Source organism: Dipodomys spectabilis, unplaced genomic scaffold, assembly GCF_019054845.1.
Source record: "Dipodomys spectabilis isolate Male_0828 unplaced genomic scaffold, ASM1905484v1 ptg000001l, whole genome shotgun sequence".
NCBI classification, from domain to species: domain Eukaryota; kingdom Metazoa; phylum Chordata; class Mammalia; order Rodentia; family Heteromyidae; genus Dipodomys; species Dipodomys spectabilis.
In genome coordinates this window covers 2,540,933-2,567,339 of record NW_024870678.1, presented here as the reverse complement: position 1 = coordinate 2,567,339, position 26,407 = coordinate 2,540,933, and the positions used below count along the sequence as shown (strand labels likewise).

The 26,407-nt window shown below is 37.5% G+C and overlaps 1 protein-coding gene across 1 annotated transcript in view; it reads right to left on the bottom strand.

Moving 5' to 3' along the window:
• Window positions 1-26,407, bottom strand: part of Afg1l (AFG1 like ATPase) — a 157,654-nt gene that overhangs the window by 74,161 nt on the left and 57,086 nt on the right. The window contains exon 7 of the mRNA XM_042702129.1: window positions 21,255-21,313. Within this exon, the coding sequence (XP_042558063.1) occupies window positions 21,255-21,313 (59 nt within the window). The remainder of the gene's footprint in view (window positions 1-21,254; window positions 21,314-26,407) is intronic.

Genomic DNA, 26,407 nt, shown 5'->3' with positions numbered 1-26,407 from the left:
TTATTTGTTTTCAGTTTTATATATAGAATTTACAACAATCAGGAAATATTAACAGCCAAGTAGAAGGTAGTCTTTACTGAATATTAAACAAATATTATTAAATAGTAACAATAATACTTTTAGACCCTTATATTTATAAGGACTTTTATGTGTTATTTAAACTCAAATAATGTTAAGCCAAATCACATTATGATGCTTTCCAAGTTGAAAACTTTTTAAAAGAAATGCTAGAATTTATTTTTCTCTAATTTCATTTCCTAGCTGAGTTTAATCAAAGGGAAACTTACAGTATAAAATGCCTTCTTAGTTATTGTTCAGCAGCTTACAAATGACATTTCAATCATTAACTAGTCACCTAACATTTAACTTTAAGGAAAAATGTTTTTATAAAAGGAAGATAGCTTGCTGTCTCTGAAAAAGAAAATTAAAGTGCCAAATTACTAATATCAGAATATATCAGTGTGTGGCAAAGCATGACACAAAATATTGCAGAACATTCACAGGGAAAGATTATTTTAGATTTCTACATATTGCTAAACTGATTAAGAAAAACATAAAAAGATAATGATTCTTATCGAGAAATTGTTTTCTTCAATTTCAAAATTTATGAATAGCATTTCTGTCTTTTATGGGTCATTACAGGTCAAATAAAGGAGTTTATGAAAGTAATGGAAGGCACTGACAGGGTTTTTTTGTTTGTTTTGTTTTACTGAAAAATAGAAAACAAAATTGCTGGGGGGCTGGGAAGATGGCTCAGTGATAGAGTGCTTGCCTTGCATGAATGAGGCCCTGGGTTCGATTCCTCAGCACCACATAAGCAAAAAAAGAAAAAAGCCAGAAGTGGCGCTGTTGCTCAAGTGGTAGAGTGCTAGCCTTGAGCTGAAGAGTTGAAGGACAGCGCCCAGGCCCAGAGTTCAGGCCCCACAACCGGACTCCCCCCAAAAAAAATCTGCTGGGAGCTGAACAAATGAGAATAGCAATATCTGTTAGCAATTCCAACCTTTAGGAAGGCCAAAGATATACTACAGTTGAAACTGACCTAAAAAGGTATTGTTCTAATCAAAATAACGCTTTGTGTTCTTTTCCCACAATAATTTGAGGGTCAGGGAAACAGTGCTGAGAACTGAACTCAGGGCCTGGCTAGGCAAATGATCTACCACTTGACCCAAGTCCAGAGTCTTCTGGGCTTTTAGCCTGTTTTTCAGATAAGATCATGCACTTGTGCTTGGGCCAGCTTTGGACTGTGTCCTCCTGTTTCTGCCTTCCAAGTAGCTGGGGTTATAGGTATGAGCCACCATGTATAACTAACCATAATAATTTTAAATGATTATGTCAGTGAGATTATGTCAGTGAGATTATGTTGAGTGAATACTATTCAATGAATGTACATTTAAAATATTATTCTTACATTCTGAAATCTAAAATTGAAGACATTTCTTTTTTTTTATTTATTTTTATTTTTTCTGGTCATGGGGCCTGAACTCTGGGCCTGGGTGCTATCCCTCAGCTCTTCAGCTCAAGGCTAGCGCTCTACCACTTGAGCCACAGCGCCACTTCCGGCTTTTTTCTTTTTGCTTATGTGGTGCTGAGGAATTGAACCCAGGGGCTCAGGCATGCAAGGCAAGCGCTCTACCCCTGAGCCACCTTCCCAGCCCTAAAATTGAAGACATTTCTAAGGAACCTAGAATCCTAATAAAGTTGACTTTCCCAAGTTATTGAATTATCTGAAACTCACACTGGACCACCCTCTCCACTTTTAGCCCACTAATCTTCCTTTCTTTCTCTATTGTAGTTACTCAGCTCTGCCACTATAATATAAAAAGAACTATAGACAATATATAAACAAATGAGTGTGAAGTTTTTCAATAAAAATTTATTCAGAAAAGTGGGTGAAAGGCCAGATTGAGCCACTGACTAGAGTACGTTCACCTAAGTACAGACTATCATGGGTTACTTCAAAATACTGCTGTGCATCTAGACATGGTGGCTCATGCCTATAATTCAAACTATTCAGGAGGTGAGCATCAGGATGGTTGTAGTTTGAGACTAACCTAGAAAAACTTTAACCGGATTCCATCTCAACAAATAAGCTGGAAGTGGGAGTTCATACCTGTAATACCAGCTATTAGGAGGCCATACTGAGAAGCATGAAACCTTATAAAAATAAATAAGTAAGCTGAAAGGACTGCAAGTATGGCAAAATGCTTGACTAATAAGTGAAAGGCATGAGGTCAATCCTCAGTAGCACCAAAAAATTAAAAATTTAAAAATACTGCAGTATGGAGACTAAAGCAATACCAGTAGATACCAGCAAATGTCTTAAGAATTTTATTTGTTCACATACTTTAGAAGAATTAGCTGTTATAAAATATCAGAACAAAGACCTTTCAAGAATTTATCAGAAAAATATGATTATAGAAACAGAAAAATATGATTCTTATCAAGAAATTGTTTTCTTCAGTTTCAAAATTTCAAGTTGAAGTACAAATTCATGAAAGCAGAAACAATTATTCTATACTGTTTTATATAAATAAAAGTGGTAACAAAATGTTCTTTATTATTTACACACAATATAAAACATATCTTAATTTTATTTGGAAGGGTTAGGGATCTGAATTTTAAACAAAGTTTTTGAAACTCAATCAGAATAGGGAAAGCTATTATTTTAACAAAATCTCAATCTCAGTGAACTTATTAATCACCACATGTTAACCTATCATGTTGGTGCTCTATCTTTACTATATGCCTTTCTACACAATGAGTCTTTTTCATTTTGCCTGGTAATGTTTATATTGCCCTTTAAAATCTTAACTTAAGGTCTGGGAAGGTAGTTCAGTGGTAAGAGAGTTTGCCTTGCATGTACCACATAAGCAGAAAAAGCTGGAAGTGGCCCTGTGGCTCAAGTGGTAGAGTGTCAACCTTGAGCTGAAGAGCTGAGAGGCAGTGCCCAGGCCCAGAGTTCTGGCACCACGACCGACAAAAAAAAAGTAGAGGGGCTGGGAAGGTGGCTCAGTGGTAGAGTGCTTGCCTTGCATGCATGAGGCCCCTGGGTTCAATTCCTCAGCACCACATAAGCAAAAAGAAAAAAGCCAGAAGTGGCGCTGTGGCTCAAGTGGTAGAGCGGGTAGCCTTGAGCTGAAGAGCTGAGGGACAGTGCCCAGGCCCAGAGTTCAGGCCCCACGACTGGACTCAAAACAAAAAACAACAACAAAAAACAAAAAAGTAGAAAAAAAAATCTCAAGTGTCATCTGCTCTTTGGAAATGTCCTGATGTGTACAAACTCTTCCTCTCAAACTGCTAGTTTGGGTCAAGGCCCCTTTTCTGTATGTATCTGCAAATTATAGTCAATTTAGTTATAGAAGTTCTCACATGATGTGGAAGAATTTTCATCGTCTTCCAGATAGCCTGGGATGAGACAAGGTTTAATAAGATTCAATTCAACTATCACCAATCTTTGATTGCCACTATCTCTGTACATATTTAATTTTGACTAGTAGCATAAATCTTGATCTGTTCAGGAAGCTTTACAAGGACCATAATTCCTAAACTCTCATATGGCCAAAATATTTATCTGTGGATTTAGACACATACTTGACAGTTTAGCTGAACAGATATCACCTATTTTAACTTTTTAAAATAATTTGCTCTATTGTTATTATAGAGGTGATGTACGGAGGGATGAGCATGAGTACATTTCCTTTCATACAGTGTCTTCTGTTCTCTCATTCTCTCACAGTCTCTCCCTCCCATCTCCACCCATGAGTTGAATAGCTCAATTTCATTAATGTCCAGTGAGCTGTACTGCTTCACTTTTCTACCTTTTTTCCCTAGAGTTTTAGGCCCAACCCTCCCAAATACATACATGTAGATACACCATATGTAAGGTAAAGAAGATAGAATCATCAAAAACTAAAAACTTAAAAAATTGTTTCCATATCTTGGAATTCATTTCAATATGTACATTTTATATAAGTACAAAGAGCTACATAACCTTGGTGTTTATCTCCTTTACTCACTGTGTGTTAATATCTAGAATACTCTATGATTTGTTGTACCCCAGTGCATTTTAGATCTAACTTCCATATATCAGAGAGAACATGCATCATTTTATTTTAATGTTAAAAATCTATTCTAGGGCTGGGAAGGTAGCTCAGTGTTAGAGTGCTTGCCTTGCATGTATGAGGCCCTGGGCTCAATTCCTCAGCACCACATAAGCAGAAAAAGCCAGAAGTGGCACTGTAGCTCAAGTGGTAGAGCCCTAGCTGAAGAGCTAAGGGAAACCACTCAGGCCCAGAGCTCAGGACCCCTGACCAACGGAGAAAACAACAACAACAAAAACTATTCTAGCATCTACTGGTAGTTGACAAGTTTCAAGTCAGTTTCCTTTATTTGGAGGGGGGGGGGGGTTGTGAACTCAGAGCCTGGGCTCTGTCCCTGAGCTTCTTTTGCTCAAGACTAGCACTATACCACTTCTGTTTATGAGAAATCAAAATCAGGGCTTCATGCATGCTAGGTAAGCACTCTACCACATTCCCAGCCCTAGTTTCCTTTTTCTCATTAACTTTTCTTCTATATGATAAAAAGATTCTGTCTTTACTCTTTGAAGTTCAGTTATAGATCAGAAAAATGTATTCTTTTGATGAGATTAAGAAATGAATACAATGAACACTCCAAATCTGGACTTTTAACCCAATTTTATTTCAAGAAAGTTTTCTTCTATTTTTTCCCCTGTTTTAACAATTTGTTTTTTTCCCTTCCCCTCCACAAATTATACCAACATCATATACAGTGAAAGCAGGGATTATACCATGGGGGAGGGACAAGTTTTCTTCTATTCTATCTTTCTTTCTCTTCTTTCTTTGTTTCTTTCTTTCTTTCTTTCTTTTTCTTTCTTTCTTTCTTTCTTAAAATATCATTTATGGCCGGGCACCAGTGCCACACACCTGTAACCCTAGCTACTCAGGAGGCTGAGATCTGAGGATCATGGTTCAAAGCCAGCCCAGGCAGGAAAGTCCATGAGACCCTTGTCTCCAATTAACCACTAGAAAACTGGAAGTGGCACTGTAGCTCAAATGGTAGAGTATTCGCCTTGAGCTGAAGAGCTCAGGGACAGCTCTAAGGACCAGAGTTCAAGCCCCACGACTGACCAAAAGAGAGAAAGAGAAAGAGAGAGAAAGAGAGAGAGAAATAGCACTTATACCTGCTTTCTATATGATTACTTCTGTAATGATTCTTACATTTGATTATTCTAACTTCATTTTGTATAATTTTTCATAAGGCTAGTCCCCTTAGCATGGATTTTATTTTCAACCATATCAACTACATAATTCACATTTTCTAAGATGCTTTTATTTTTATGGCTGTGCCCTTAGCCTGTTCTTAGTTCTATTCTACCAGTTCCTCTTTCTCTCTCTCTCTCTTTCTCTCTGTCTCTCTTCTCTGTCTCTCTCTGTGTCTCTGTCTCTCTTTGTCGTCATGGGGCTGGGACTCAGAGTCTGGGCACTGGCCCTGGGATCTAGTGCTCTACCACTTTGAGCACAGCTCCACTTCCAGTTTTCTGGTGGTTAATTGGAGATAAGAGTCTCACAGACTTTCCTGCCTGGGCTGGCTTTGAACCATGATCCTCAGATCTCAGCCTCCTGATTAGCTAAGATTACAGAAGTGAGCCACCAGATTATTTTCCACATTTTTATTAGCACATATTATTGTATAGAATGAAAAATAGAAAAGTGGGCTGGGAAGGTGGCTCAGTGGTAGAGTGCTTGCTTTGCATGCATGAGGCCCTGGGTTCGATTCCTCAGCACCACATAAGCAGAAAAAGCTGGAAGTGGTGCTGTGGCTCAAGTGGTAGAGCGCTAGCCTTAAGCTGAAGAGCTGAGGGACAGCGCCCAGGCCCAGAGTTCAGGCCCCACGACTGGCAAAAAAAAAAAGAAAAAAGAAAAGAAAAGAAAAATAGAAAAGTATTATCTGAAAATTTCTCCCTGTCCTAAGTCATGTACTTCCAAAGTACATTCATGATATGCTTTTACTTACTAATTCATGTCAGCTTTCCTCTTTGCTTCTGATGACTCCTTCCTCTGGCCTTTTGAATTTCCTCAAGAATTATGTATTAGAAATATTCCCAAGGCAACAGTGTTGAGAGGTAGAACTTTGAAGGAAAGGACTCAGCCGTGGAGAACAGATTAATGTTATATATCATCATAAGACATTATCATTGGTTCCTAATAAAAGGAACCTCCTTTCCTTATTTCTATCTTATACATAAGTATGTGCATCTTACCCTTCTACCTTCTTCCATGAGATGATACGGTATGAAAGGTACTCTCTATATTTGAGTTCTATGATGTTAGAATTCTTAGCCTCAGAACTGTAAGAAATAAAGCTATATTCTTCAAAAATTACCCAGTCTCAAGTATTCTGTTATAACAACATACACTAAACTAACACTCTATTTCCTATATGATACCCATATTCAATCAGTTTTTCTCCCTGCTGGTACCTCAACTTTGATTTGTTGTTGTTTGGTTTTATAGTGCTGTAGGTCTCTACTTGCAAGTGCTCTGTCTAAGCCACACCCCAAGTTCATTTGCTGGAAGTGGAGCTGTGGCTCAAGTAGAATAACTAGCCTGGAGCAAAACACTCAGGGACAGAGCCTAGGCCCAGAGTTCAAGCCCCAAGACAAATACTTAAAAACAAAAAAAAATCTGTCCAGATAAGGTCTTGCACTTTTATCCAGATGATGAGGATCATGGCTTAAAGCCAAGAGCCCAGGCAAGAAAGTCTGTGAGAGATTCTTATCTCCAATAAACTAATGGAGAGGGGGGAGATGGGAAGGGATGATAAGGGGAAACAAAGGAGGAGGCAACAAGGCTTGATAAGAAATGTACTCATTACCCATGTAATTGTAACCCCTCTGTACAGTATTTTCACAATTTAAAAAAAAAAGCTGGAAGTGTGTGAGCATTAGTCTTGAGCAAAAGTTCAGGGACAGAGCCCAGGCCTTGAGTTAAAGCCCTATGACTAGCACAAAAATAAATGAGTACATAAATAAATGTATTATATAAATAAATAGGAGTTTTATAAAAATAATACAAAAATCACACCATAAATCTTGAAAATCTAAAAGACAGGATTAAATTCACATATATCTCAATATTCAGAAATAGGCCCAATTACTATTCTGTGATAGTTCTCTCAATATTTTCCACAAATGTACATTATTTCCATATATTATTTCCATCATATTTTTATTCATATTATGTGTCCATTGCCCTATATTATCAAAAGCTTTTAGAAAGTAATATTCCAGTTACATTATATACCCCATACATGTAAGAGAAAGATGTAGCAACCTCTGTGCCCATCACTGCTTTTTATAGCTATTCTATTTATATTTTTTGTATCTATGGTAAAACAGCTCTGTGTCTCAATTACAAAAAAAAAATCATTTCTTTTCTCTTTGTAATTAAAAACTAAACTGAGTGCACAGCATCTGTTTAGCAAAAGTGAGGCCCTGGGTCAAAAAGCAAAAACAAAAGGCCCTGTTTCGGGCCACACCAGAGTAGCTGAGACTGTATTTTGTCTTCTCATAAGTCATTAAACACAGAAAAAACTAGATAAATCAACTAATTCCTGACATTACCCAATGGTTAGTAAGAGAAAGTAACCCCTGAGCCAGGTGCCAGTGACACACACCTGTAATCCTAGCTACTCAGGAGGCTGAGATCTGAGGTTCAAAGCCAGCCTAGGCAGCAAAGTCCATGAAACTCTTACCTCCAATAAACCACCAGAAAACGGGAAGTGGTACTGTGGCTCAAGTGGTAGAGCACTAGCCTTGAGCTGAAGTGAGGGACAGCGCCCAAGCCCACAGTTCAAGCCCCACAACCAACAAAAGAAAAGAAAGAAAGAAAGAGAGAGAGAGAGAAAGAAAGAAAGAGAGAGAGAGAAGGAGAGAGGAAGGGAGGGAGGGAGGAAGGAAAGGAGGGAAGGAAGGAAACCCCTGAGAGACAAAAATGAATCAAGTAAGAGAGTACTACATTACTACATTTTCCTGACTTTCCATGATGGGCAACTTATAGACTTCAGCACAGCAATCTAAGGACAATGATCAGAATCTTGTAAATGTAAAGAAGCTGAGTTTGCACAAAACAGTTAAGTGTATGATGAAGCTATACAGAAACATATTTGCAAAAGGAATAACTAGGGCTGGAAAGGTGGCTCAGTGGTACAGTGCTTGCCTTGCATGCCTGAGGCCCTGGGTTCGATTCCTCAGCACCACATAAGCAAAAGAAAAAAGCCGGAAGTGGCGCTGTGGCTCAAGTGGTAGAGCACTAGCCTTGAGCTGAAGAGCTGAGGGACAGCGCCAAAGCCCAGAGTTCAGGCCCCACGGCCAGACCCCCCCCCCCCCAAAAAAATAAAATAAAAAAGTTTTTAAAAAAAGGAATAACTAATTGTTAGTTGAATATTAAATGGTACACAAATAGGGTGAAATTCCAAAAGGCTAGGCAATGAGAAAGTCACAAATAACCAAACTGTGAAAAATAAACATTCTGAACAGCCATTTTCAGATTGTTGGGTTGTTTTTGTTTTTTTTTTTTTTGGTTTTGTCTTTTGTTTTTTTGTTTTCCAGTTGTGGGGCCTAAACTTTGGGCCTGGGTGCTGTCCCTCAGCTCTTCAGCTCAAGGCTAGCACCCTACCACTTGAGCCACAGGGCCACTTCTAGCTTTTTTCTGCTTATGTGGTGCAAACAAATTCAGGGACTCATGTATGCGAGGCAAGCACTAAGCCAACTTCCCAGCCTGATTTTAGAGATATTTTGAGAAGAAAGTTTTCTCTGAACACTGACAGATACCATAGACAATTTAGAAAGGTTGTTCTAGAAGAAAGACTTAAAAGAGACTTACAGAAAAGGTTGACCATGATACATTTTTTTGTGGGGGGTCCAGTCGTGGGGCCTGAACTCTGGGCCTGGGCGCTGTCCCTCAGCTCTTCAGCTCAAGGCTAGCGCTCTACCACTTGAGCCACAGCACCATTTCTGGCCTTTTTCTTATTGCTTATATGGTGCTGAGGAATTGAACCCAGGCCTCAGGCATGCAAGGCAAGCGCTCTCCCACTGAGCCACCTTCCCAGCCCCCCATGATACATTTTAACAGATTTAAAAACAAGCCTCAGATGGATAGAATTAATTTGCAAGAAATTTACTTGTCAAAATAAAACACCACCTCTAAAGGAAATAACATACACTCAATGGAGTAATCAAAATGTCCAGCATCCTGCCATATATTTTTAATATGGTTTTTATTGTAAAAATAGTGTACAGAAGGGTTACAGTTACATGAGTAAGGTAATGAGTACATTTCCTATCGAGCATTGTTACCTCCTCCTTTGTTTTTCCTCTACCATCCCTTCCCTCCCCACCTCCCCAACTCCTCCCTCCCTGCTCCCTACAAGTTGTAAAGTTCATTTTCAACATAGTGTCTTATACATCTCATTGTTACAATGGGTCAACCTGTATCCCTATTTAAACATTTTGTTTTTTCCCTTTCCCTCCCCAAATTAAAAAAGTGTATATACTCTGAAAACATTACAGGATGGAATAGGAGAAACCCTAGGTCTCCTTGGCTCAGGCCGAAAGTTTCTGAATAGAGACCCGGAAACACAACAAATCAAAGGAAGGTTGGACAAATGGGACTGCATAAAATTGCAGAGCTTCTGCAAGGCAAATGACATAGCTAGCAAGATCAATAGAAAGCCCACGGATTGGGAGAAGATCTTTACAAGCCATACAACGGACAAGGGTCTCATATCTAAAATATACTTGGAACTCAAAAAATTAAACCCCCCAACAACAAATCCTCAAAGAAACAACTGTCCAATAAATAAGTGGGCGAAAGACTTAAAGAGAAACTTCTCTGAAGAAGAAAGAAGGATGGCCAATAGACACATGAAAAAATGTTCAACATCCCTAGCCACAAAAGAAATGCAAATCAAAACAACATTGAGATATCACCTCACTCCAGTTAGAATGGCAAAAATCAAGAACTCTAAAAACAACAGATGCTGGAGGGGATGTGGCCAGAAAGGAACCTTACTTCATTGTTGGTGGGAATGTAAACTTGTTCAACCACTTTGGAAAGCAATATGGAGGTTCCTCAAAAGACTTCACATAGAACTCCCCTATGACCCAGCAATCCCACTTTTGGGCATTTACCCAAATGTTTACAAACAAGACCACACTAAAGCTACCAGCACAACTATGTTTATTGCAGCATTATTTACCATAGCTAAGATATGGAACCAACCCAGATGCCCCTCAGTAGATGAATGGATCAAGAAAATGTGGTATATATACACAATGGAATTCTATGCCTCCATCAGAAAGAATGACATTTCCCCATTTGTTAGGAAATGGAAAGGCTTGGAAAAAATTATATTAAGTGAAGTAAGCCAGGCCCAAAGAAACATAGGTCCCATGGTTTCCCTTATTTGCAATATCTAGTATATGTATGAGTCAAGTGGAAAAGGTCAGATAATGTGATGTTAGGAAAACGAACCCTTAAATATGTATTTTAATGTTTTTTTTCTTTAATGCATGTGTTTCTAACGCATTTATAAGATTATTTCTTTGTTGCTTTGTATGTCCCTCCCCCACAGTGTAACCCCCGCTTTCACTATATTTGATGTCAGTATAACTTGTGGAGGAGATGGGGACAAACAAGTCATTTAAGGATTCAGGTGGACCTGTTGCAACAATGAGAAGTACAAAATGTCATGTCAAAAACGAGCTTTACAATGTCGGTGTGGGGGGGGGAAGTGGGGGAAGGATTGGGTGGGGGGGAGGTGGGAGGCTGGGAAGGGAGGTGAAGGGTAAACAAAGGAGGAGGCTGCAATGCTTGGTAAGAAATGTATGCATTATCCTGCCCATGTAATTGTAACCCCTCTGTACAGTATGTTCTCAAATAAAATAAAATAAAATTTTTAAAAAAAAGTGTATATACAAGATGCAGGGCACTGGAATCAAATACAGTGAAAACAGGGATTATCCATGGGGGAGGAGTATACCAAAGAAAAAAAATCACATAGTACATTATAAATATATTAAAAACAATAGCAAGAGGGCCCGGAAGGTGGCTCAGTGGTAGAGTACTTGCCTTGCATGCATGAGGTCCTGGGTTCGATTCCTTAGCACCACATAAGCCAGAAGTGGCATTGTGGCTCAAGTGATAGGGCGCTAGCCTTGAGCTAAAGAATTGAGGAATAGCGTTCAGGCCCAGAGTTCAGCCCCCATGACTGACCCCCCCACCAAAAAAAAAACAAACTGATTTCTATTTTGGGGCTGGGAAGGTGGCTCAGTGGTAGAGTGTTTGCCTTGCATTCATGAGGCCCTGGGTTCGATTCCTCAGCACCACATAAGCAGAAAAACCCTAAAGTGGGGCTAACATTCAAGTGGTAAGAGTGCTAGCCTTCAGCTGAAGAGCTGAGGGACAGCACCCAGGCCCAGTGTTCAAGCCTCAGAACCGACCAAAAAAAAAAAATAGCAAGAAAGAAAAAAACCACTTGTGTCCCTGTCTTGGGGTTCATTTTGCTTAACATTATCTTATATGGTCATATGTACTTAGCTTTTGACCTTTTCTGCTTGTCCTAGACATATACTATTTATTGCAAATAAGGGAAACCATGAGACCTGTTTCTTTGGGCCTGGCTTACTTCACTTAATATAATTTTTTCCAAGTCTTTCCATTTCCTAACAAATGGGGCGATGTTATTCTTTCTGATGGAAGTATAGAATTCCATTGTATGTATACACACACACACACACATATACATATACATATATCACATTTTCTTGATCCACTCATCTACTGAGGGGCATCTGGGTTTGTTCCATACCTTAGCTACAGTAAATAATGCTTGCAACAAACATAGTTGTGCTGGTAGCTTTCATATGGCCTTGTTTGTGATCATTTGGGTAAATGCCCCAAAGTGGGATTGCTGGGTCATAAAGGAGCTCTTTGTGGAGTCTTTTAAGGAACCTCCATACTGCTTTCCAAAGTGGTTGAACAAGTTTACACTCCCACCAACAATGCAGTAGGGTTCCCTTTTGGCCACATCCCCTCCAGAATCTGTTATTAGATTTCTTGATTATGGCCATTCTAACTGGGGTGAAGTGAAATCTCAATGTTGTTTTGATTTGCATTTCTTTTATGGCTAGAGAAGTTGAGCATTTCTTCATGTGTCTATTGGTCATTCTTATTTCCTCTTCAGAGAAGTTTCTCTTTAAGTCTTTAGCCCACTTATTTATTGGGCAGTTGTTTCTTTGAGGATTTGCTGTTGGGGGATTGAATTTTTTGAGTTCTAAGTATATTTTAGATATGAGACCCTTGTCCATTGTGCCATACATTTTTATACATGCAAAAACCAAGAAAAGCCAGGCGCCAGTGGCTCACGCTTGTAATCCTAGCTACTCAGGAGGCTAAGATCTGAGGATCAAGGTTCAAAGCCATCCCAGGCAGCAAAGCTGTGAGACTCTTAATCTCCAATGAACCACCAGAAAACTGGAAGTGGTTCTATGGCTCAAGTGGTAGAGCACTCACCTTGGGCTGAAGAACTCAGGGACAGTACCCAGAATTCAAGCCTCACGACTGGGGAAAAAAATAAATAACTAAGAGGGATAACAAAACCAGATATACTAGAGATGGTGAATTAACAGGTAAAACTTCAGCTTTTAGCACAACACTGGTAACTCACACCTATAAATCCTAACTACCAAGGAGGCTGTAATCTGAAGATCCCAGTTCAAAAGCAGCCTGGAGGGCTGAGAAGGTGGCTCAGTGGTAGAGCACTTGCCTTGCATGCATGAGGCCCTGGGTTCGATTCCTCAGCACCACATAAGCAAAAAGCAAAAAGCTGGAGGTGGCACTGTGGCTCAAGTGGTAGAGCACTAGCCTTGAGCTGAAGAGCTGAGGGACAGTGCCCAGGCCCAGAGTTCAGGCCCCACGACCGGACCCCCCCCAAAATAAAAGCAGCCTGGACAGGAAGTCTGAAAGACTGTCAGAAGTGGGGGTATGGCTCAAGTCATAGAATGCCAACTTTGAGCAAAAAAGCAAAGAGCCAGACAGCCCCAGGTCCTGAGTTCAAGCCCCAGGCCCAGTACAAAAAAAAAGTGAACAATAATATATAAAGAAGACTCTGAATCGTAGAAAAAAGAACAGCTAGAAACTTCAAGATCTAAAGCTCAATAAGATGGTTTTTTTTCCAGTAAAAGGGGTGTTTATTTAATCATGTAACCTAGAACTGGAGCTGGAAAAGATAATGATTCAGAAATGCCAGTGGGCACAAACAAATGAGACAGGCCCTAGAAAGTCTATTCACTTCAACCAAGTATCCAGGTGGGGAAAAAAGTCTTAGATGATAACTTCACTATTGTAGCAAATACTGCAGAGAAAAACTAGATCCACTCTTTACCCATGCCAGTAAGCACAGCCTGGAGTTCCACCTTCAGGAGGTTGTAATGAGGCACACAACACTGTGGTCATACCTGACAAGATCAGGTAAGACTGGAACTGTCATTCCCAGACAGCTAGTAATGAGCATCCCCTCTTCCTACAATAGCAATGAAGATCACATGGGGAGTTGGAATTCCTTGCCCTCAGTATCTTAACTGCCAATAAAAGCTAAATAAGGAACCTTGGTTTCTCACTCTATCTGGCAGTAATCAAAGCAGTACTTCTGTCAAACTAGTGTCCAAAAAGCCAGCTATAGCTGGGCGCCGGTGGCTCACGCCTATAATCCTAGCTACTCCGGAGGCTTAGAGCTGAGGATCACGGTTCAAAGCCAGTCCAGGCAGGAAACTCTGTGAGACTCTTATCTCCAATAAAAACCACTAGAAAACCAGAAGTGGCACTGTGGCTCAAGCGGTAGAGCGCTTGCGCAGGGATAGCGCCCAAGCCCAGAGTTCAAGTCCTACGACCGACCAAAAAACAGAAAAGTCAGCTATAACAGAAAGCTTAACTAAGATCCACTAGAAATGATATATAGACTGAAAAGCAGCACATGAATAACTTCTCAAAGTTCTCTGCTCTTTCCCTCAGCAGACAGCTGTGTCTTCTTGTGCAGTAGCAGCTGTCCCTGAGACATAATGATGAAGGTCTGAGTAAATGGACTTGGACATGTTGGACTATTGGTCACCAGGGCTTCATTCAACTCTGGCTAATTGGATGTTGTTCCCATCAATAACCTCTCTTTCACTGACCTCACATACACGGTCTCCATGTCCCAGTATAATTACACTCACAGCAAGTTCAGGGTTCTTTGTACTTGTTTGCTTTTTGGTTTTGGTTTGGTGTTTTGTTTCTTTGGGCTTGGGGGGGGTTGTTTATTTATTTGTTTGTTTTTGGTGATACTAGGGTTTGAACTTCAGTTCTTATACTTGTTAGGCAAATGCTCTTACTACCGAGCCACACCCCTAACTCATGACAAGTTCGATGGCACAACCAAGGCTGAGAACAGAAGGCTTGTCAATGGAAACCCCACCACTTCCAAAGTGAGAGCTTGTCAAACTACATCAAATATCATAGAGTCCACTGGTAAATTCACTACTTTGTAGAAGGCTAGAGTCCAAAGAACTCTTTCTGTTGATGTCCTCATGTTTGTGATGGGTATAAACCTTGAGAAACAACTCCCTCAAGATTGTCAGCAATACCTCTTATACCTTCACCTGGCTAGCCCCCTCAGCCTAGGTCATCTATGACAATTTTTGCATTGTAGAGAGATTTATACCACAAAGAGGAACATGGATGTCCCCTGTGAGAAACTGTGACATGATGGTCATAGGACTGCCCAGATCATCATCCCAGCAATGTAATAATGGCACTTCTAAGGTTGTGAGCAAGACTAAACTCTCCACTGAATGGGAAGCTCACTGTCAGGGCTCTGTGTGCCCACCCACAACATATCCATTGTGGAGCTATCTGATTTGGACAAAAGGCTCAAATATGAGTATATCAAGAGGGTAATGAAATAGACATTGAAAAGTCCCCTACAGGGGCTGAGAAGGTGGCTCAGTGGTAGAGTGCTTGCTTTGCATTCATGAGGCCCTGGGTTTGATTCCTTAGCACCACATAAGCAGGAAAACCTGGAAATGTGGCTCAAGTGGTAGAACACTTGCCTTGAGCTTAAGAGCTGAGGGACATTGCCCATAACAAGGATATTCTCTCTTCTACCATTGATACTGAGGTGAACTTTGCCCTTAACAACTATTCCATCAAGCTCACTTCCTGGTATGATAATGAACTAGACTATAGCAACAGTGTAGTGGACCATATGGCCTGCAAGGAATAAGACATCTAGACCATCATCCCCATGCAGTACTAGAGAGAGGCCTTCAGCAGCTGTGAAGTCTCTGCCTCAACTGATAACTCTCCCCTCTTGACACAATTTACATTCCAAATCTCCTGAAGGGGAAAGACTTAAGGAGCACTCCCTTATATACCATCAGTAAAGTCTACCACTCTCCCAAAGGAAAATGATGCTCAACATCACTTACAATTTGGAAAATGCAAATCAAACTACAATAAGGCACCATGCATACTCATTAGGATAATTATTATTTTAAAAAAGTAAGAAAATAACAAATGCTGGGGCTGGGAAGGTGGCTCAGTGGTAGAGCACTTGCCTTGCATGCCTGAGGCCCTGGGTTCGATTCCTCAGCACCATATAAGCAAAAAGAAAAAAGCCGGAGGTGGTGCTGTGGCTCAAGTGGTAGAGCGCTAGCCTTGAGCTGAAGAGCTAAGGGACAGCGCCCAGGCCCAGAGTTCAGGCCCTACGACCGGACCCAAAAAAAAAAAAAAAAGGAATAACAAATGTTAACAAGGATGTGGAGGAACTAGAACCCAGGTTGGTGGACATGTAAAATAGTACAGCCATTTTAGAAAACAATATGACAGTTCCTTAAATAGCTTAAAATAATTAAACAATTATCATATGATGCAACACTTCCATTTCTAGGTATATACACAAAAGATTTGAAAGCATAAGCTCAAATATGTTTGCACACAATGTTCACAAAAATGTTGAAACATACAAATGCACATCAGCAGACAAATGGATAAACAGAAAATGGTATATCCACATAGTATATTATTATTGTGCCATACAAAGGAAATTAGGCCTAGTGGTGCATATGTGTACCCAGCACTTAGGAGGCTAAGGAAGTAAAATTGACCTCTAGATCCACCTGGGCTCCTATGAGACACTATTCCTCCAACCAACCCCCAAAAGAAATGGAATTCTGATAGATGTACAACATGAATGAAACTTGAAAACACTATTTTTTAATTTCCTGTGTAATTTCTTTAATTTATGTGCGATCTAGAAGCGTATTTCTTTATTTCTAAACATGTAAGAATTTGTTTCACTTACCTTTTTTATTATATTTTTAACTAATGTTTGATTGCACCATGGCCAGAAAATATGCTGTTTAACTCCCAATTCTGAAATTTATCGAAACTTGTTTTGTAGCACATGTGGACAAAAGATTGTCCACATCTTTTGTCCACATGTTGTGAATATTTTCTATGTTCTTTAAAATTCTCACTATTTTAGGATCTATCCATCTAACTTTATTAGATTAGGTTTGTTTAATTATCCTGCTCAAATCTTTACTATCATTGTCTATATTTCTTCCCACAAATTACAGAGAAGCTTACGAAAAGCATCTCCCACTATGTGAATTTGTTTGTCTTATGATTCTGTCATTTCTTACATATTAAGAAGCTATGTTCTATGTTGCACATAGATTTAAAATGATTAAATATTGCTGTGAATAGAACTTTCAAAGATCATTAAGTAGTAATGCCATCTTCAAGCATATGAATTATCTGCCTGTTGAAGTACTTTTTAATATGACTAAGATTTTTTAGCAGATAATTCTAACATCTCTATCATCTTGATTGATGTTGTCATCAATTTACTGTCTTTTTACATTCAGTTTGAGATCTTCCTAGATTTTCATATGAGCAATTTTCAATTTGTAACTTGGGGACATTTTTGTACTTTGTCACAATAAGACTTTAAATCTTATTTTTAAACTTACTCTAGAAAATACACAGAACAAAATTTACCATCTTATCCAATAGCTTTAAGCATATTCACTATGTTGTTGATCAACAACACTTTCTATTTTCAGAACTTTTTATCATCTATAAAGAAACTCTGTACCCACTAAATAATATCTACCCATTCCTCCTTCCTAGCATGTAGTAACCTCTATTCTACGTTCTTTCTCTATAAATTTGTCTTTTTTAAGTACCTTATATAAATGAATTATTATCTAATTTTTTGCACCTGGCTTAGTTCACTTAGCATAATGTTTCAAGATCCATTCATATTTACATGCCATAATAACATCTATCAGAACTTTATGGTTCCACAATACTGTGAAATTCGGGAAATTATGTAATCACTTAATCACAATCAAAAAAAAAAAAAAGAACCTCGGGGAAGGTAGGGAGGGAAGGAATGGTAGGGGGGAAAACAATGGAGGGGGTAACAATGCTCAATAGGAAGTGTACTCATTACCTTACTCATGTAACTGTAACCCTCTGTATAGTATCTTTACAATAAAAAAAATATATATACATCAAAAAAAAAGAACTTTATGGTTGAACACTATACCAATGTATAGATATAGTCCATGTTACTTATTCATCTACTGATAGGCCTTTGACTTTAAATAGCATATGAATGAGTCCTCCTTGTCATCATTGCTATCTTCTGAAAACAGTCATTAGTCATGGGCCAGGGGTACGGCTCCAGTGGTAGAGTATCTACCCTAAGTAAGCACAAAGCCACGAGTTCAAACTCTCATATTGCCACAGAAGAAAGAAAAAAATAGGATTATTTATTAAGAGCTTATATAACTTTTGTTATGTTTCAATTCCCCAAGCAATAAGCCATACACTAAATGATAAGAATATATAAAATAAGTATACTTTATGATATACCTATTTCTTCAAATCTCAATCTTGTTTATCTTTTTTTTTTTTTTTTTTTGGGTCCGGTCGTGGAGCCTGAACTCTGGGCCTGGGCGCGGTCCCTCAGCTCTTCAGCTCAAGTCTAGCGCTCTACCACTTGAGCCACAGTGCCATTTCCAGCTTTTTTTCTTTTTGTTTATGTGGTGCTGAGGAATCGAACCCAGGGTCTCATGCATGCAAGGCAAGCACTCTACCACTGAGCCACCATCCATCCCCATCAATCTTGTTTATCTTATCTTTTTATTAAACTAAGATTATTTGCTTTGAAGCTGACTTTTGTTCTACATTTCTCTGCTAAAATAAAAGTATAACACTATTATCTGTGAATTGGAAACTGTTACCTAAGTTGATACACAAGAACCTGCCCCTACAGAGAAACTTTATGCAAAGAGCCAGATAAGCTCCAGAGAAATCAGTTCTACTTTTCTTTTCATTGAGCTGAGGTTTCATCATATTTGAAAAATCTTTTGAATAAATAGGACATTTTAGATATTTTCTCATCTAATCTTCTATTTTAGTCCTGAGAATTTCAGTTCATATTCAATTTCTAATTATAAATTATTGATTTCTGGTTTTCTTTCCACTTGAAAAAAAATTAAGGTTGGGAGAGGAAGTGAAAATTAATAAATTCAATCTGGCCAGTTGAGGTACCTATTGATAGTGTTATCATATATTTAAGTAAGTGAATTACAAAAGCAAAAAACAATAAACAATAAACAACAAAAAAGAACATAGTCAAAAACTTCCTGAGTACCTCCTATTTCATTCTCCTTATTGTATTTTTTTTTCGGTTGTGGGACTTGAACTCTGGGTCTGGGCGCTGTCCCTCAGCTCTTCAGCTCAATGCAAGCACTCTACCACTTGAGCTACAGTGCCACTTCAGTTTTCTGGTGGTTTATTAGTGATAGGAGTCTCATGGTCTTTCCTGCCTGGGCTGGCTTTGAACCAGGATCCTCAGATCTCAGCCTCCTGAGTAGCTAGGATTACAGGCATGAGCCACTGGCGCCCGGCTATCCTTATGGTATTTTGTGTATTTTAAACTATATATATTATTTTAATCCCTATTTTTCTTAGTTCCTTCTTTATATTTTGTTATCTGCACATGCCATATAACTTTGGCTTCCTAGTGTACAGGAAATAATGCAAATCTACCTTCTCCCCCATATGTGAAACATAAATATAAAAGGAAAATATTACTAACAGCAGACAACTTTCAAGGTATTTTTCCTACGTCTATAAATACCTCAGGGAAATTAAAATCCTTAGGAAACTAAAATTGGTAAAGGAAACAGATGTTTGAATTATCCTAAGTAGAGCACAGGGAATAAAGGTGGCACCAACAGGAATCTCAACTAAGGTCAAAAAAGACTATGACTTTAGGATATTTGAAGATAAAATATTTCAATTCTGGGGCTGGGAAGGTGGCTCAGTGGTAGAGCGCTTGCCTTGCATGCATGAGGCCCTGGGTTCAATTCCTCAGCACCACATAAGCAAAAAGAAAAAAGCCGGAAGTGGCGCTGTGGCTCAAGTGGTAGAGCGCTAGCCTTGAGCTGAAGAGCTGAGAGACAGCGCCCAGGCCCAGAGTTCAGGCCCCATGACAGGACCCAAAAATAAATAAATAAATAATAAAATAAAATAAAAATATTTCAATTCTGGGCTGGGAAGGTAGCTCAGTGGTAGAGTGCTTGCCTTGCATGCATGAGGCCCTGGGCTCGATTTCTCAGCACCACATAAGCAGAAAACGCTGGAAGTGACACTGTGGCTCAAGTGGTAGAGCACTAGCCATGAGCTGAAGAACTGAGGGAGAGTGCCCAGGCCCAGAGTTCAGGCCCCACAACTGGCAAAAAAAAAAAAAAAAATTTCAATTCTCCCTTCCCAGTAAGAATTTTTAAGGTTTTAGTCTTCATTAAATATTACTTCACGGAGGCTGCAATGCTTGGTAAGAAATGCATGCATTATCCTGCCCATGTAATTGTAACCCCTCTGTACAGTATGTTCTCAAATAACATAAAATAAAATTAAAAAAAAATAAATATTACTTCACCCTTTCTTCATAGGTTGACATAAATCAAAAAATATTATTTCCTGAAATTATAGGGATTCTATTTTACAACATAATTGTGTGTCATTTTGGCACTATACTTTGCTTTTGGTTATACATATTTGTATATGTTTTATATCCTCAAAAGAAATAGTCTTTATTACTTGTAAATATGAATGACTCACATATGTACTCTCCATTATGACAAGTGTGGCACTTAGCACATAGTAGGTTTTCAATAAATACTGGTAGACAATAGAATTATTGAATAATCATGTAAAAATGACTTAAAATTAATAATAAAAAGGAGGTTATTTTATTCTTAATCATATTGTAATGTAGACTATTTTAAACTCTAAGCAGTGATGATACACACAAATATTTAAACTATTTATGTGCCTCAACTTGACATAATTTTATGATAACTTGATGGCAATCACATTTAAATATATTAGAATATTTTTATAATAATGCTATTCTAGAATAGCAACTTTAATAGCTGGGAAAACATGTTAATAATGGCCATTAGCCTGAAGGAAACAAGGAACATTAAACATTTTTTTTCAGAAACAAATGTATAAGTTTAAACATTCCAGTATAATATTTATGAGCAAACCTCAAATTAAAATTTATAAAATGCAAACTGTCAATGTTCCAGTTAGAGAATAATTTAGACTATATTTTGTAATTTTTCTCATGTACACATGGGTGAATACTGTACAAAAGAGATAATTATGTTCTCCTTATGTCTTTGACTATCACTTTCTAAATACAAAGATGAATTCTGCTTGGATACAAGACCAAATCAAGGGAGAACTCAGCTTATTTCCTTAGAAAAACAAAGTCAAAGCCCAACAAAATAAACACCAGAAAAACGGGTAATTGCAAGAGTTGGACTGGGCTCAACAGGAAAAGGATACATGAATGAAAAGGAGAAGGTGGTGAGAATGGAGCCGAGAATTCAAAGTATGGACTACAAAATTAAGAAAACTAAGAGAAAGGTTGAGTCAGGATGGGTAGTTAAGAATATTGAAAGGGGTGATATTGATCATGATGCATTGAATTTATAAACTGCTTTGTTAAATGACAACTCTCTAAACAACTTCTTCAAAATAATAAACAATAATAAAGCCTAGATTACTGATCAATGTCTCAGGCTGTAAGTAAATGATTTTTCTTACCTTCAGGACAGCTATAAATGGCACAAAGTTAGCCCTTTGAAGTCCATTTTTATAGAGATCTGAAAAAAATAAATGACATTTTATTTAAATTTATTTAAAATTTATTTAAATTTGCTTTAATCATAACATTAGTTTATCTTTAAAGCAGGTAAATAAAACTTTCTACTGATTTTTTAATACAGAAGCAAAAAAAAAAAAAAATGACCCAACATTGATTTGTATTCAGAGACTATACAAAATTCACTATAATAAGAGAAAAAATAGCAGTCACAGAAAACAAATCAAAAAGCCTTCAATCAAATTGGCTTTAAAAAATAAAGAATGTGGAAGACCAGTTGCCGGTGGCTCACACCTATAATCCTAGCTACTCAGGAGACTGAGATCTGAGGATCAAGGTTCAAAGCCAGGCCCAGGCAGGAAAGTTATCTCCAATTAACCACCAGACAACTGGAAGTAGAGCTGTGGCTCAAGTGGCAGAGCCCTTGCCTTGAGCTAAAGAACTTAGGGTCAGTGCCTAGGCCCAGAGTTCAAGCCCCATGACCAACAACAACAACAAAAAGAATGTGGAAGATTTCCCTTCCAAAATCCTAAATCAATAATTCAACGTCAGATGACATGTTTAAATACACTTAATACTTGAATACATAGGGTTCTATTGTGAAATAAATTACAGTAAAAAATTAAAAGTTTTATATATATATATATTTTTTTTGATTAACCTTTTAGAAAACACATCAATAATCAGAATTGCTTCTGTATTTGTATAAGGTAAAAAAAAATTCCACTTTAAATGAAATTGTCCAAAAACTAAAACCATATTTTAATAAGATGCAAAAATAAATATAAAGAAAACTATTTTTCCTTAGAAAGATGTTTACTTATATGTGTGTGTATGTCATCATGAATATGTTTACATATACATCCAGATATATAAATAAATTCCTTATTTTTCAGGACAAACAAATGAAGATGCAACAAGTTTTAAGTTTTTGCATATTTTTCTTCAACAAAGGATACTTCTAGCCAGGCACAGTGATGCACACTTTAATCCTACCTCTCATGAGACTGAGGCAAGACAATCATGAGTTTAATGTTAGCCTAAGCTACAGAGTAAAAGCCTTATCTCAAGAAAGGGGATAAGAAGGGCTGGGAAGGTAGCTCAGTGGTAGAGTGCTTGCCTCTCATGCATGAGGCCCAAGGTTTGATTCCTCAGCACCACATAAACAGAAAAGGCTGGAAGTGACACTGTGGCTCAAGTGGTAGAGTGCTATCCTTGATCTGAAGAGGCTCAGGGACAGTGCCCAGGCCTAGAGTTCAAGCTCCATAACTGACAAAAAAAAAAAAGGGGAGAGGGGGAATAAGAGACTACTTCAATTTTTTTTTCAAGAGTTCAAAATCTTATTCCATTGAAAAAATCCTTTTTAAACAACCATTCTATAAAGATATTAGACTTTTTAATTATAAAAATAAGAATAGTCAAAAAGTTCACTCAAACGTAATATAAATTAGGTTAAATTATATCTCAATTTTTTAAGTATAGCATTATGGGATATTTTCCATATTTTCTTGTTTAGAGAAAATTTGATAACGATGATAGATTTTAACTGTCACATTTACTTATAGAAATAAAATATGGTCATTCAGAAACATTTATTCTCTTTAGAAAAATACTCATCATATTATCATTATAGTGAAGAAAGTATTTGCATAAACTATTTGATTAATTAAGGAGTAGAGGCTTCAAATCAGTTACATTTAACATTTTTATTTAGGGATATCATAAAAGGTAAGATAATGCTGGTAGGCCACTAGGATTTCAAAATTCAAAATGAGATCTTTTCTTTCCTATAATCGTACCTCTAAGAAACAAAATGGGCAAAATGCAAGAAATGGCTTATGGTTAGTTAAGTATTTTCATAGTTAAGTATTTTCAAAAGCTTTGAGAGAAGTACATAAAAGCACTACTGGGTAATAGTGGTTGACAGCCATAGTTAACAGAAAACAATGAAAACTGAAAATAAGCCCATTTTTAAAATATATACTCAATGTTTATAGCAGCGTTACATATAATAGCTAGAAACTTCAGCAATCCAAATGACTATCATTAGGTGCATGGAAAAACAAACAGTGGGATAACTGTACAATGAAATACTATGCAGCAATAAAAAGAAAAATCATGATGACTTTCAAAATAATTAGGTAGAATTCAGAAAGCCAGACAATAAAAATGAATGTATACTATATGGTTCCTTTATATGAAACTCTAGAAAAAGCAAAGAGTTTGATAATAACAAAAATTAAAATAAATAAAAATAAATAACAAAACAGGACAAGGTGACAGTGAGAGATGAAAAAAAAGGGCCTGAGAAAATTTGGGGAGGTGTTTGTAATATTAAATACATGATTAGCATTATATTTTTATAGATATATAGACATGTCAATATTTTTAATTGGATCCTATAAACATATAACATTTATTGTGAATCAATTAAAAATTTATCAAAAGCCAGGCACGAGGCTGAGATCTGAGGATCGAGGTTCAAGGCCAGCATGGGCAGCAAAGTCCATGAGACTCTTATCTCCAATGAACCACCAGAAAACCAGAAGTGGCACTGTGGCTCAAGCGGCAGAGCACTTGCCTTGAGCTGAAGAGCTCTGGAACAGCTCCCAGGCCCAGAGTTCAAGCCCCTTGACCAACAAAAAAAAAAAAAAAAAAAAAATTCAGAAACATGCATTACTACTTATCTAAAAGTATACTATTACAGAACTCAAAATAGGAAGTTTGTGTTAAGGTAAACTTGTTTTAGCTTATAGAATAGCATCTTATGACTTATAAGACTGTGATAAAAGCTTAACAAGTGTATATCTTTTAGAAATGTTAATGACAAAGATGTAAAGATCCACTTGTAATATTCTTGATTAAAAGATTTCCACTCATCAGCAAAGTTAAAGCTGAATAATAATAGCCATTAACTCTTAAGAGACCTAATTTTCAAAGAGTTAGTTTTTTAAAATTCAGACTTCGTAAAGACACATTAATTCAAAACTTTATACAATGAAAAGTATTTTCTAAATAGAATTCTAAACAGAAATAATTTGGCTTGAAAACCTTTAGGTTTTTTTAGGACACTTAAGTGAGAAATGACTGTATTCATTAAATTGAAGAGTTTTTCTGCAATTCAAATATTATGCTAATTATTAATGCAACAGATCCATCTTCTGAAATGTTATTTCACTAGCAAGTATTAGTTGTTTAATATTATTTTTCTCAGACATAAAGATTTTATAATACATTTATATCAACATTTGTCATTATTTACTAAACAATATTTAAAAATTTAGGAGCTCTTGCTTTTGATTTTTTAATGATCTTTGAACACAACTAAATGAACACTTGGTCATATAAAATAGAGTACCAGAATTATGGGACATTCATTTTGCAGAGAATGGTATAAGGACTCTAAATTCTCCACAATGAATAACTATAATAATACTTACAAATGAAACACATACAAAGAGGATTTTTAAAGTAATTACAAGCACATAAATACTTCGGAAATGCACATAGATATGCAGATCTTTCTCCTAAACAGCCAAATATGAAAAACAAGAGTTGGATGAAAAATGCTTATTTATATATGTACAAATCAGTTTAAAGTAAGAAAAACATTTAAAACATGTAATTAAGATACATTGTTGGCCAAACAAGGTGATTCATGCCTGTGATAATAGCTACTCAAGAGGCTGAGATATGAGGATCAAGGTTCAAAGCCAGCCTTGGCAGGAAAGCCAAGACTCTTATCTCTAATTAACCACCAAAAAGCGGAAAGTAGAACTATAGCTGAAGTGGTACAGTACTAGTCTTGAGTAAAAAGTTCAAGGTCAGTGCCTGCGCCCTGATTTCAAGTCACAGAACCATCACATACACAAAAAAGGTTTTGCATAAATTGACATATTTACATGGTTCTATGGAGTCAATCTAATTTATCCTTCCTAGATATTTTTGTGTTATTATAGACTAGAATGGTACGTTAGGCCATTTAAGCAAAAATAGCCAGCTTCCTCTTAAAAAACTAAAATTCCAGCTAGATGCTAGTGGCTCATACCTATTCTCCTAGCTACTTAGGAGGCTGAGCCCAGATGAATCACTCAAGGCCAACCCAGACAGTGAGACCCAATCTCAAACAATAAATTGGGCATGGTAGTGTCATATCTGCGATCCTAGCTATATAGGAGGCTCACAGGTGTCAGGCAAAACTGTTCCAAGAACCTATTTGAAAAATAATCAAAGGAGAAAGGACTAAGAGCACATTTCGGGTGGTAGAGTGCCTACCTACTTCATCAAGCATACAATCTTGCATTCAAATCTCAGTGCCACAATATAATATATATACACACATACATATATATGTCCATGTATGTGAATTTACATATAAAAGTTCCAAGAATATTTTTACTGAATCTGTAGATTACATATCTAATTAAGTATTCCTATTTGGTAGAATATTGTAGTTTTACAATCAATTCAATACACAATTATGAACTCATACTATATTCCTGCACTGAAATAAAGGTTGAAGACAGAAAATAAATAGAAGGAGGAGCTAAGTTTTACAGAACACCTACTAGAAGCCAGACCATTTGCTAGGCACTTCTCCAATTTATAAATATATACTGGGGGGGGTGGGGAGATGGAAAGGGATGGGAAGGGGAAACAAAGGAGGAGGCAACAGTGCTAGATAAGAAATGTACTCATAGCCAGGCGCTGGTGGCTCACGCCTGTAATCCTAGCTACTCAGGAGGCTGAGATCTGAGGATCACGGTTCAAAGCCAGCCCGGGCAGGAAAGACCGTGAGACTCCTATCTCCAATAAACCACCAGAAAACCGGAAGTGGCGCTGTAGCTCAAATGGTAGAGCGCTCGCCTTGAGCTGAAGAGCTGAGGGACAGCGCCCAGGCCCGGAGTTCAAGCCCCACGACCGACAAAAAAAAAAAAAAAAAAAAGAAATGTACTCATTATCTTGCCCATGTAATTGTAACCCCTCTGTACAGTATTTTCACAATAAAAAAAGAAAAAATATATATATTACAACTTATTAAAATATATGTAATTGTAAAACACCAAAACTAGAGATTCATCTTTGATATGTAATA